Here is a 14,327-nt window from a genome sequence, read left to right on the forward strand (position 1 = left end):
CCTCCGTCTTCTCTAGTTATCCTCTCTTCTTGCTCCTTGCTGGCTACAATATGTTTTCACACCATTCCAAGCAAGAAGAGAATAAGAATATATATAGGCTACAATAGGGACCATGGATAATTAGGTTGGGCCTTCTAATTACATCTTGAGCCTAGCCCAATGCAATTAAATATTAATTCAATCCACTAAAGAATTAATATTTGCACTACCTTTCCTAATACCGTAATTTAATTAATTCGGTTCCAATATTATTTGCTTATTAAATTCCCCATGTTTAAAATATCATATGTCCATTAATTAAATAAATTACTGATAATTTATTTAATTAATATCTTTTATCCTTGATCATCCACACAACCTTTATTTAATTATGCCAGAATAAATTCCACCTGCAGGGTTTCACATAATTAAATCTTTTTGAGCTTTCAAGGGGACATCATTAAATCGAATATTATCAGGACATGGATTCCTTCAATAAATAATATCCACCATGTATATAATTCCATCACCCAAAATATAATGATATAATTCAAAAGAATTATTTCATATATAACTCAAAGCATGTAAATAATATACACGTGTCAATTACTATTTCCGGATTAAGAACCTAAGCATTAATAATAACATAGAATCTTAGTTCTCCTTCTTAATCAGTATTAAGGGAACAATTCTAAATTTAGATCCTGTTCAATATACACAAAGTATACTAGTATTATTTATTAGTCAATATAAACTAATCTAAATAAGACTACAGCCATACCAGTGGATTGTCCAACACCACCTGTGCTGTGAACCTTATTATATTATATAACCGTATTTAACAATCTAATATTCTGTATCCCATTTGATACTAGATTGTTCACAATATATAATATTAGACAACATGTAAACATTCAAATGATTCTCAAATAAACTGGCCAGAAATAAATGTACATACTTCAAATAAATATTTTCAGTATACACTAACAATCTCCCAGTTATACTCAAAATATTCTATGTGTACATCAGTGTTTATTTAATCCACTATTACATAAAAATCTATGTGTCCATCCATCTGACTCCTATCGCTTCCACATGCTTGTCAAAAACCTTGGCTGGCAAGCTCTTTGTGAAAGGATCTGCCCGGTTGTCTTCTGATGATATATGAGCCACAACTATATCCCCTTGCTTTACGATTCCTCGTATGAGATGATACTTACGTTCAATATGTTTAGCTGCTTTGTGGTCTCGCGGTTCCTTTGAATTTGCCACAGCACCAGTGTTATCACAATACACCGTCAAGCTCCTAGGCAAATTAGGTACCACATCTAAGTCCAAAAGGAAGTTCCTGAACCATACAACCTCCTTGGCAGCCTCAGAGGCCGCCACGTACTCGGCCTCCATGGTGGAGTCTGCAATGCATTTCTGCTTTACACTCCTCCATATTACGGCTCCACCTCCCAAAGTAAAAATATATCCCGAGGTTGATTTCCTCTTATCCCTATCTGATTGGAAATCTGAATCAGTATATCCCAAAGGAAATAGATCTGAGGCCTTGTAAATTAACATATACTCCTTAGTCCTTCTCAGGTACTTGAGTATAGTTTTTAGTGCACTCCAATGTTCCTGACCTGGGTTCGACTGATATCTACTAACCATGCCTACAGCAAAGCAGATGTCAGGCCTCGTACATAACATAGCATACATTAAGCTTCCACATGCCGAAGCATAAGGAACTGCTTTCATGCTCTCTATATCCTTAGGTGTCGAAGGAAACTGCTTCTTAGATAGAGCAACTCCATGCTTAAAAAGTAGAAAACCTTTCTTGGAGTTCTGCATGTTAAAACGAGCTAATACTTCATCAATGTAGGGCTCTTGAGATAAAGCCAACATCCTTTTCTTGTGATCCCTTATAACTTTGATCCCAAGGATGTATGCCGCTTCACCTAAGTCCTTCATGTCAAATTGTTTGAACAACCATGCCTTTACTGATGATAACATCTCAATATTGTTTCCAATGAGTAAAGTATCATCTACATATAGTACTAGAAAAACCACTGCATTACCTTCACTTCTCTTATACACGCACGATTCGCTTGGACTTTGATCAAATCCATATGACTGGACTGCCTGATCAAAACGAATATTCCAGTCTCTAGAAGCTTGTTTAAGTCCATAAATAGACCTCTTAAGCTTACATACCAGATGCTCTTGGCCTTCCTTAATGAATCCTTTTGGTTGCTGCATATAGATGGTTTCTTCAAGACTTCCATTAAGAAAAGCTGTCTTGACATCCATTTGCCAAATCTCATAATCGAGATGAGCTGCTATAGATAAAAGAATACGGATTGACTTAAGCATGACTACAGGTGAAAAGGTTTCCTCATAATCGATACCTTCTTTCTGAGTATACCCTTTCGCAACAAGTCTTGCTTTCCAGGCTTTCACCTTTTTATCTAATCCCCTCTTTTTCTTGTAGATCCACTTACATCCAATAGGTTTTATACCTTTGTGTGGTTCCCCGAGCTCCCAGACCTGATTAGAATACATTGATTCTATCTCAGATTCCATCACCTTTTGCCAAAGATCTGCATCTTTGTCTTGTGCTGCCTCTTCGTATGTACGGGGATCATCATCATGTTCACCAGAGACCAAGTCTGAAGACTCTCCCAAAAACATGAACCTATCAGGCTGTTGAATAACCCTCCCACTACGACGAGGCACTGGTGCGGTATTAGTGACAGGTTGTACATTATGTTGTGGTTGTTCTACTTGTACTACAGCTTCATGGATATTATTTGTCCCTCCCACTAGTTCCTCTAAAACGACACTACTCATGGGTTTGTGATTCATTATATATTCCTCCTCTTAGAATCTTGCATTGGTGCTAACAATGACATCCTGATTCTTCGGACTATAAAATAAATATCCTTTCGTTCCCATGGGGTATCCTATAAACAACCTCACTTCTATATGAGATCCTAACTTAGTCGCGTTCTTGTTCAGCACATGTGCTGGACAACCCCATATTCGAATATGTCTTAGACTCGGTTTATCCCCGGTCCACAATTCTAAGGGGGTTTTAGGAAACGACTTAGAAGGTACTAAGTTCAGAAGATAAGCTGCTGTCTCTAAGGCATGTCCCCAAAATGACTTAGGTAAATCCGAATAACTCATCATCGATCTAACACTCTCTAAAAGAGTCTGGTTCCTTCTCTCTGCTACACCGTTCTGCTGGGCTGTGCCTGGTGCAGTTAACTGGGATTCTATCCCATTTTCTGATAAATATTCCCTAAATTCTCCAAGCAAGTATTCGCCACCACGATCTGATCGTAGTGGCTTGATACTTTTATTAAGTCGCTTCTCCGTTTTAGCTTTGTACTCTTTGAACTTATCAAAGCACTCAGACTTACGGTGCAACAAATAAACGTACCCATATTTAGAATAATCATCAATGAAAGTGACGAAATATTCATAACCACCTCTTGCTTGGATATTCATGGGTCCACATAAATCAGAGTGAACCAATTCTAACAGTTGTTTGGCTCTATTCCCTTTTGCCTTGAAAGGCCTATTAGTCATTTTACCTTCCAAGCAGGATTCACAAACTGGAAATGGCTCCACTGCCAATGAGCTTAAAGGCCCGTCTACTACCAGTCTTTGAATCTTCCTCAAGTTAATATGACCTAATCTCAAGTGCCAAAGATATGTTTGGTTCAAACTAGAAGGGTCCTTTCTTTTAGTAGAGTTAGAAGATGTGTTGTTCAATTCCTTAAATTGCAGTTGCAGTGCAGGTTGACTAGGATTAATTATATACAAATTGTCTTGCAATGTACCAGAACATATAATTCGTTTATTCATCATAATAGAAACATTACGATCCAAACAAACATTATAACCATCCAAAGCAAGTTTAGAAACCGAAATTAAATTCCTTCTAAAAGAAGGAACATAAAGACAATTGTTCAAAACCAAAATCCTATCAGAACCAAAAGATAAATGAATAACTCCTACTGCAACTACTACTACTTTCGTAGCATCTCCCATGAACACGTATATCTCATCATCTCTAAGCATTCTGGATAGTTGGAACCCCTGCATAGAATTACAAACATGATCAGTGGCTCCTGTATCTACACACCAAGTGCTCGTAGATATAGCTGCTATAAATGTTTCTGTAACTAGAGAAAGAGACATACCGGTATTGTTTATCTTCTTAGGAAGAGGACAATCCTGTTTCCAGTGACCTGACTGTTTGCATCTGAAGCACTTTCCCTTAGGCTTTTTCACACCACCCTGAACTCCCACTGCCTTCACAGCTTTTTGTGTATGAGCCTTTTTCTTCTTCTTAATACCTTTCAGCTTAGAGGAAGAACCTTTCTCAGCCACATCCACTTGAACACTCTGCCGAAATAATCCTTCAGCTGCCTGAAGTTCTGTCAGCAGTTCCGCGAGACTATACTGCCTCTTGTTCATGTTGTAATTCAAGCGGAACTGCTCAAAACTCTTGGACAAGCTCATAAGGATAATGTCAATCTGGGTTTCCCCATCAAGTTCAGCACCAAGGGTCTCTATCTCATTCAGATGAGACATCATCTTGAGAACATGATCCCTTACAGGTGTGCCTTTAGCCATCTGAGTGTTCATTAAAGCCTTCATGGCTACTTGCCTAGCAGCCCTATTCTGATCTCCAAAAAGTTCCTTGAGATTAAAGAGCATATCCGAAGCAGTGGCCATAGACTGATGCTGATGCTGCAAAACACCCGACATTGCTGCCAGAATGTAACATCGCGACATTTCATCAGCCTTAATCCACCGTTTATAATACTCTTTCTCATCTTCAGGAGCTTCAACAGCAGGCTGTTCAGGCTTGGGTTCATAAGTGCAAAACTTGTACTCCTCAGCAGTCAACACAATGTCCAAATTTCGTTTCCATTCAATATAGTTAGGTCCAGTAAGTTTGTTATCCTTAAGTATGGTGAATAGTGGATTAAAGCCCATTTTATCCTGAGAATCATGTATAAAAACATCACATAAATAAGGGTGCATTAATTATTAAGATCTATTGATTCCTCTAACAATTATTAAAATTTAATGCACTAACATATAAACACCATAAGCTTCTGGTACGCCACGATGTGTGACATGTATACCACCTAATTTTGTTTAAATGTTACTTCGGTCCTATTACTAAACAATATGCCACGTTGGGGTGGACTATATTATTTTTCATAGCTAAGTGTATACCATCATCAAATCTTAAATTATTTGAAATCTATGGAACTTGGTACGCCACGATGGGTGGCGTGTATACATTCCAATATTCGTAATTTTGCCTTGAATAGAATACTTCAATTCAATATTCATCAATGGTTTGATTTCCAGGTAGTGGAGGAGTCACATCGGTCTCGCTTAAAACCCACAGCCTGACAAGTTCGATGAACTCATTTTTGACAAAATCGCCCCAAATCAGAAATAAAGAAAATCCGTATTTATTCCTTTCAAAATTTATTAATTTAAGAAGTTTGTTCTAGTAATTTCTATAACATTCTAGACACCATAAATTACATGCCACGATGGGTGACGTATATATAATTTATATTCGTCTTTATGTTAAATTACCTACAACCAATAATGGAGACCATGGGATTTAATTTCATATTAATTCCCTCTCCCACTTAGAATTTTTTTTATATTAAAATTGAGGAATTTTAAAATTAAATGGGGCCCTATGTTGTTATAATTATGTCTAATCATGCATTCAAAATACACACATAATTTTAGCAACATATAACATATAATTAAAGCAATAAATAAAATTTATGTCCATGTCGTCCTAATTAAGTTAAACATGCAATTTTAAAAGAATTACATACATAATTAACGACACACATAATCAATAAATTAAAGCAATAATTAAAATTTAATGGAAAAAATTAAAATAAATTTTCCACTATTATGGCCATTGAAAAAAAATCCAGCTCTCAAAAAAAATCTGCCCCAAGCGCGCCCCGACGCCCCCAGCAGCCCCAGCAGACCCGGCAGCCCCAGCGGCCCCAGTAGCCCCGGCAGCCCCAGCAGCCCCAGCAGACCCAGCAGCCCCTTGTAATCGCACAGCGGAACAAAAAACTACCGGAATTGATTTCCGATCGCACATAACTATTACAAAATACCCGAAACAATTCCAAAAAAAATAGATCTAATACAAAACTAATTTTGTAAAATCTATTCTAACACGATCAACCCTCGCTGTAAATTACAACCACGTGGAAAACAAAACAAAAATTAACCACGATTAAACCATGTGGGATCCAAACACATAATTAAAATATACATGGCGCTAATAGTGGATTAACAAATTGCATAAAAAACAATACAAGCAAAACACTATATACACGCATATATAATTATGACATGGACATTATATCATGAAACGTAGAACCCATTACCAGGCTCTTGATACCAATTGTTGGGAACCACGGACTTAGGGTGTTACTACGTTTTACGATAAAGATTACGAAAAGAGGATTACCTTGTTAATGGTTGATTCCACGCTCTTCTATTGTATTCCCAAATTCCCTTGAGCAAAGTGTGGCCTCTGTCTTCTCAAGTTATCCTCTCTTCTTGCTCCTTGGTGGCTACAATATGTTTTCACACCATTCCAAGCAAGAAGAGAATAAGAATATATATAGGCTACAATAGGGACCATGGATAATTAGGTTGGGCCTTCTAATTACATCTTGAGCCTAGCCCAATGTAATTAAATATTAATTCAATCCACTAAAGAATTAATATTTGCACTACCTTTCCTAATACCGTAATTTAATTAATTCGGTTCCAATATTATTTGCTTATTAAATTCTCCATGTTTAAAATATCATATGTCCATTAATTAAATAAATTACTGATAATTTATTTAATTAATATCTTTTATCCTTGATCATCCACTCAACCTTTATTTAATTATGCCAGAATAAATTCCACCTGCAGGGTTTCACATAATTAAATCTTTTTGAGCTTTCAAGGGGACATCATTAACCCGAATATTATCAGGACATGGATTCCTTCAATAAATAATATCCACCATGTATATAATTCCATCACCCAAAATATAATGATATAATTCAAAAGAATTATTTCATATATAAATCAAAGCATGTAAATAATATACACGTGTCAATTACTATTTCCGGATTAAGAACCTAAGCATTAATAATAACATAGAATCTTAGTTCTCCTTCTTAATCAATATTAAGGGAACAATTCTAAATTTGATCCTGTTCAATATACACAAAGTATACTAGTATTATTTATTAGCCAATATAAACTAATCTAAATAATACTACACCCATATCGGTAGATTATCCAACACCACCTGTGCTGTGAACCTTATTATATTATATAACCGTATTTAACAATCTAATATTTTGTATCCCATTTGATACTAGATTGTTCACAATATATAATATTAGACAACATGTAAACATTCAAATGATTCTCAAATAAACTGGCCAGAAATAAATGTACATACTTCAAATAAATATTTTCAGTATACACTAACAGTTAACATGCATAGATTTCAAGAAAGATTTTAGCTCAGATTTGTTATCAGTATTTATGGGAAAACAGTCATTGATACCTTATCAGCAAAAGACACATCATCTTCATGATTTTCCATTAGAGCATAGCATTCATCATCACTGTCAGGTTCTGATGAGTCCATTCGTCTTTATTGAAAGTGATAAGTGTCTTTCCAGTTTCCTTGGGACCTTCAGTAGCAAGGTGTCCCCTTTCATTACAGTTATAACATGTCACTTTTATTTTGTCAAACTTTTTTCTCTTTGGATACTGATTTTCCTTCTTCCTGAATTTTCCTCTGTCATCACCAGAATTCTTCTTGTTGAAACCACCATTTCTCTGTGGTTTTCTAAATCTCATTTTTCTGAAACCTTTCACCAACATTGCAACCATCTGAATTACTTGAGGATCTTCCAGCTCTATCTCAGAATCCTCATCAGTATCAGTGTCAGGATCTGATGACTCATCAACATCTAACATCTTAGCAATATTTCTCCTTCTTGAATTTTTACTAATATTTTCCTTGGATTTGTGAGTTTCAGCATATAGTGCAACATACTTCATCTTTTTTCCTTTCTTATTCTTCCTTTGTTGAATGTCCAAGTCATGAGTTTTCAACATTCCATAGATAAACTTATCCAATGAGTGTTGATCTAAGTCATACTAGTGCTTGATGATAGAAGTTTGAGTGTCCCATTCCTCAAGAAGAGCTCTAAGGAACTTGGTATTAGAGTCTTCTCTATCATACTCATTTCCAGTCAATGACAGATCATTCAGTAGTGTAATGAATCTGTCATAAGTGTCAGTAAGAGCTTCATCAGATTTTGCTTCAAATTGTTCATACTCTTGAATTAGAACAACTCTTCTATTCTTCTTAATAGCCAGAGTTCCTTGACATTGTGTCTCAAGTGCATCCCATATTTCCTTTACAGTCTTGCAGACAATAACCCTGTTTGACATAACATTGTTTAAACTATTATGCAGAATGTTTCTCACTTTGGCATCTTTAAGCATAACAACTTTATCTTCAATGGACCATTTTGATCTTTCCTTTCTTACATAGTGCTCAGGAACAATTGTGGTCAATGGAACAACCTTTTCTGGATATGGTGGTCCATCATTAATTATATCAAGATAATCACAATCAATGGATTCTAGGAATATTATTATCTTCACCTTCCATGTTGAATAGTCAGCCTTTCTCAGAATTAGAATCTTCATGCTTACATACTTACTTCCTGACGTTATTGATCTTTTCTAATTAAAATTAAATTAAACTGCTCTGATAGTACTTGTTACCCAGTAAGGATATAATTTTTAAGGGGGGTTGGATACAATTATACCAATAAATTGAAATCAGGATGTAAGATCAATAACAGTTTATTAATTTTGATATAAACTTTTACAAAACTCTCTCAAGAAATTATGTTATTCTTGAGAGATGTTAGGTTACATTGATTCTTGTGTAAAAGCTTATCAACAGTGATAACCTATTCTGTGTTTATATAATAAACAGCTGCTCTATCAATTAGAAGATATGTCAAAAAGATATTTATCGTGTTTCTATACATATCTCAATTAACAGCTACTGTTATTCCCAAATAATCTAACAAGTAGAATTACAGAAGGGGGGGGTTAATGTAATTCTTGGTTTCTTTTCAATCTTTGAAACTTCTTACAAATATAAATATAAATGTATATGAATATGCTAAGTGCGGATAAGTAATATTCAAGTATTCAAACATAAAGTAATAAACAAGGATATTTAAAAACTTTCTGGTGGATTGTTACTTTCACCAGAGATATATATAAATGTAGAAGATCTCTATGATGCTAAAATCACACAGCTACTTACAAGTGAATTTACAAAAAGAGAGAACTTAGAAATTCTTAACATATTGCGCCTTATCTATTTCTCAGTTCTTTCGATTGATTTTTTTCTACTTGCTACTCTTGGTTTATATATTACCAAGTTACATGTAAAAAAGGAAAATGAATAAAACAAATATGTCTATGTCTAATCACATGTTTCTTCATTTTTCCATCCAGCATCTTTGTATTTCTTCAAGTTAGCATGGAAATGGAAATGCTTCTTGATCTTCATAATCCTGATTACAGGATGCCACATTCCTTTTGTGTATAATCAATAAATGTGACTGTCAAGTCACTATCACTCTATTGAATCATCTGTCGAAACTCTTTTGGATCATGCGTCGAGACTCTTTTGGATCATCCATTGAATGTGACTTGGGTCATCCGTCGAAGCCTCAGTAGAGACATCCCTTGAAAGTATTTCCATAGCAGTTGACTCAATTTCACTTATACAAAATTACAAGGCATCTAATATACACAATTAGCCAATCTATTTTTCATATCATTCTTGCAGTCAACATGACTTAGAATATCCTTACAACTTCTAAATCTCTAAGACATTACAGTACACATGAATGTGCTACAAATACTTATTTAAAATGTAAGCTACTCTATCAACGGATGACAGAGAATATTATCCGTTGAAAGCTACAAATTCACTTAATTAAATTTACTAAGGTGTTCTGGAAAATTATTATCAAGCCTACAACATATTCCTAACAGCGTTCCTACAAATCAGGAACCGACAACTAAACCACTCCTTAATTACTGGGACTGTATAAATCAGTAGATCCTGATTTATTATGTACTCCTGATAGACAGTCATATCCTGATGACTGTCTTCGTCCTTGATGCCATATTCTGATACCATGCATTCCCAACAAGTCTTGATTCTGACTTAAAGAATTTTCACTTAACATTCAAGAACACAGATCAGTAACACAACTTATTTGATTTTTAATAAAAAGATCAAGTAAGTTTTGATAATTATTTTTCTTTGTTTTCTATAGTTGATTAATTATCACTAAAAATTTCATAAAGCCTGTTGAGTTCCAAACCTAAAACACTAAACTTGATTTTCTTGAAAGCAGTTTCCAAATTCCAAATGAAAAATCAAGAAACACACATTCACCCTCATGTGTGCATTTCATACATACCCATCATAGTTGGAAAGATTTGCGATAAAGCACACCACATCATGTTTAAAACCTTTTGTGGAGTTTTAATCTTCCATACTTGCTTTCAAAAACTATAATCTCCCTCCCTTCTTCATAGATTTTTTTGAGCTTGAATCAACCTGTAAGCACTACACATAGAGTAGTATCCATTAGTTTCTTTACTCCAGTACAAATGATCAGTCAACTTCTCCTTCTTCTACAATAACGTTATGAATATAGTGTTGATCTCTAACACTAAACATGTCATTTAGAATATCCTCATCCCATTCCCTGCTAGTACTCCGCATTAATGAAGAAACTTTAATTTTATAAAGCACTGATAAAATTATAGTGATACAAGGATAGACCTCATCCTTTAGCCATGGCTGACATGTGATTTTAATTTTTTTTCCAGACCCTACTTCCCATCTTGCACCTGCCCCAATCACGGCTTTAGTGTAGTATTTTATCTATCACGGAAGCATAGTAAAACAATTTTCATGATACAAAATCCATATAATATGCATATGGATCGTAAATTAAATCGAGGGATCGTTTCTAACCTTTAAAAGCGATCCAAGAACCACGAGCGGAGGTTCCTAGCAGCTGCTCCTCAAGTGTGAAGCACTCCACCGGTATCCACCAAGAAATCGATGTAATGGAGGAGAAGGAGGTGGAGAGAATTAGGGTTTTTGAAATTTTTAGGTTGAGGAAAAAATAGGGTTTATAATAGTATATTTATAGGCAAAATTTTCAGCTGAAAATTTTCCCATAAAATATTATTATTATTAACCCTTTATTATTCTCACTAATAATTAAAATACCTTTTAATTATTAATCCTTTTTCTAAACACTTTAGAAATAATTCTCTCACTTGATTTAATTTCCTAAAAATTAAATTCTTAATTAATATATTAAGAACTTTTTCTTAATTAATTTATAATCAATTAAATCTCATTTAATCAATTATTAAATTTGCCAATTAATTATTTATTTCATAAATAAATAATTATCAGCCATTATTAATTTATTCCTCCCCCATTAAATCATTCTGCTTTTATGGTGTGACTCTGTAGGTTCAATATTAAGCCGGTAGTAGAAATAAATAATAATAAAACTATTTTATCATTATTTATATAAATTCTCTAATTCATTAAATATGATTAATTAATTAATCATATTTATTCTACATCGTGAGGGATACTTCTCAGCATATCGTGACTATCCGGATAATACGAATTCACTGCTTAGAATACCAAGAACCTATTCAGTGAGTAGTTACCGTACAATCAATTCCTTCTACCCTGCAATGTCACGATTAAATAAAAGGCATGGATCTTGTGTCAAGCCTATCTTATTTAATCACTTGCTTTCCCATTCACTATGTTTAGTTCTATTTAATGTAAATTAGAAACTCATTTCTAATTTTATTCATTCTGTCCAGAGATTCCTGAACTAGCATAAGTGGATCAGCATTGAACATTCTCTTCCTTCACTGGAAGGGGTAGATCCTTTATTGATCATACACTATCTTCGTGTACAAATTCCTATACCCAGTAGAGCCCTTATAATTGTCCCTGGAGACTAAGAACTAAATCCAAAGCATAGTTCAGTGTACACAAGATGACTATGATGACCTCAAGTCTAAGGATACTTGTACAACTATAACTATGTGAACAACTGCTGATACATGAGTGAACTCCATCAGTTGTTCAGCTGTGTGAGTCATGTTCAGTGAACTTATTCTATAATAAGCACCTACATACTAGCTATAGTGTCACCACACAAATGTTTATGAGAACAGACATCCTTCATAATGAAGCAAGCATAGTATGTACCTGATCTTTGCGGATTATTAATTACCAGTTAGTAATCCTACGACCAGGAACTATTTAAGTTTAGAGTTATCATCTTTTAGGTCTCATTATTATGATCTCATCACAATCCATAAAAAGCTTTACTCTAAACTGTGGTATATCTTATTTAAACACTTAAAATAGATAGAGCCCGCAATAAAAACAAAACAAGTCTTTTATTAATATCAATGAAATCAAAACATATTATATAAAAGTTATTCCTAAATCCTCATACATGATTGGACTTAGGACATATCTCTTTCAATCTCCCACTTGTACTAAAGCCAATCACTCTGGTATCTAATACCCATCTTGTCTTTATGACGATCAAAGTGACTTTGAAAAAGTGGCTTTATTAAAGGGTCTGCTATATTGTTATGTGTGTCAACTCTCTCGACGTTGACATCTCCTCTTTCAACAATCTCCCTAATCAGATGAAGCACCGCATGACATATTTGGAATTTTTATGAGACCTAGGTTCCTTGGCTTGTGCTATTGCTGCGTTGTTATCATAATACAACACAATAGGCTCTTCAATGATAGGAACAACTCCCAACTCAGAAACAAATTTCCTCATCCAAACGGCTTCTTTTGCAGCCTCACTTGCAGCTATATATTCTGCTTCCGCTGTGGAGTCCGCCGTTGTAGACTGTTTGGAACTCTTCCAACTAATCGCACCACCATTCAGAGTAAACACGTACCCTGACATGGATTTGCTATCACTTTCTGATTGAAAACTAGAGTCATTATAACCCTCTATTTTCAACTCAGATTCACCACCAAAAATAAGAAAAATGTCCTGAGTCCTTCGTAAGTACTTAAGGATGTTTTTCACTGCTTTCCAGTGGTCTTCACCTGGATTGGACTGATATCTGCTCGTCACACTAATTGAATAAGCAACATCAGGCCTTGCACACAACATCGCGTACATGATAGATCCTATTGCTGAAGCATAAGGAATCTTACTCATACGCTCTCTTGCCTCAGGTGTCTTAGGAGACATTTTTTCAGAAAGGGACACTCCATGGCTCATCGGTATGAGACCTCTTTTGGAGTTTTCCATGCTAAACCTTTTAAGCACTTTCTGGATGTATGTACCTGGGTAAGACCTATCATTCTTCTAGATCTATCTCTATAGATCTTCATACCGAGAATGTAGGATGCTTCTCCCAAGTCCTTCATGGTGAAGTTCTTTGATAGCCATACTTTGACTGATTGCAACATCGGTATATCATTTCCTATAAGAAGTATGTCATCTACATACAATACAAGAAATGTTACCGCGCTCCCACTAACCTTCTTGTAGACACATGGTTCATCTATGTTTTTGATAAAACCAAACTCTTTGATTGTCTCATCAAAATGGATGTTCCATCTATGAGAAGCTTGCCTTAAACCATATATGGTTCGCAGCAGCTTACACACTATGTGTTCATTTCCCTTGGAAAGAAAACCCTCTGGTTGTGTCATATACACTTCCTCCTCAAGTTCCCCATTGAGGAAGGCCGTTTTCACGTCCATTTGCCAGATCTCATAGTCGTAGTAAGCAGCAATCGCAAGCAAAATCCGAATTGATTTTAACAGGGCTACAGGCGAAAAAGTTTCATCAAAGTCAATCTCTTGCCTTTGTTTGAATCCTTTTGCCACGAGCTTAGCCTTATAGGTCTCCACCTGGCCATCTACTCCAATCTTTCTTTTGTATACCCACTTGCACCCAATAGGCTTAATACCTTCAGGCGCCTCAACCAGAGTCCATACTTGGTTGGTATACATAGATTCCATTTCGGATTTCATGGCACTATGCCATTTCTCTGAGTCAACACTACTCATAGACTTATTATAGGTCACAGGGTCGTCATCATCAATAATTGACAACTCATTGCCA

At 35.2% G+C, this 14,327-nt stretch overlaps 1 protein-coding gene across 1 annotated transcript; it reads right to left on the bottom strand.

The window, feature by feature from the left end:
* Window positions 1–8,220: 8,220 nt before the first annotated feature.
* On the bottom strand, window positions 8,221–8,778 carry LOC141714660 (uncharacterized). The gene is made up of 2 exons (XM_074518165.1): window positions 8,554–8,778; window positions 8,221–8,490 (listed from the first exon to the last, which is right to left on the bottom strand). Exons 1-2 carry the CDS (start codon window positions 8,776–8,778, stop codon window positions 8,221–8,223), a joined length of 495 nt encoding a protein of 164 aa, XP_074374266.1.
* Window positions 8,779–14,327: the final 5,549 nt, after the last annotated feature.

The sequence above is a fragment of the Apium graveolens genome, chromosome 3, assembly GCF_009905375.1.
Source record: "Apium graveolens cultivar Ventura chromosome 3, ASM990537v1, whole genome shotgun sequence".
NCBI lineage: Eukaryota > Viridiplantae > Streptophyta > Magnoliopsida > Apiales > Apiaceae > Apium > Apium graveolens.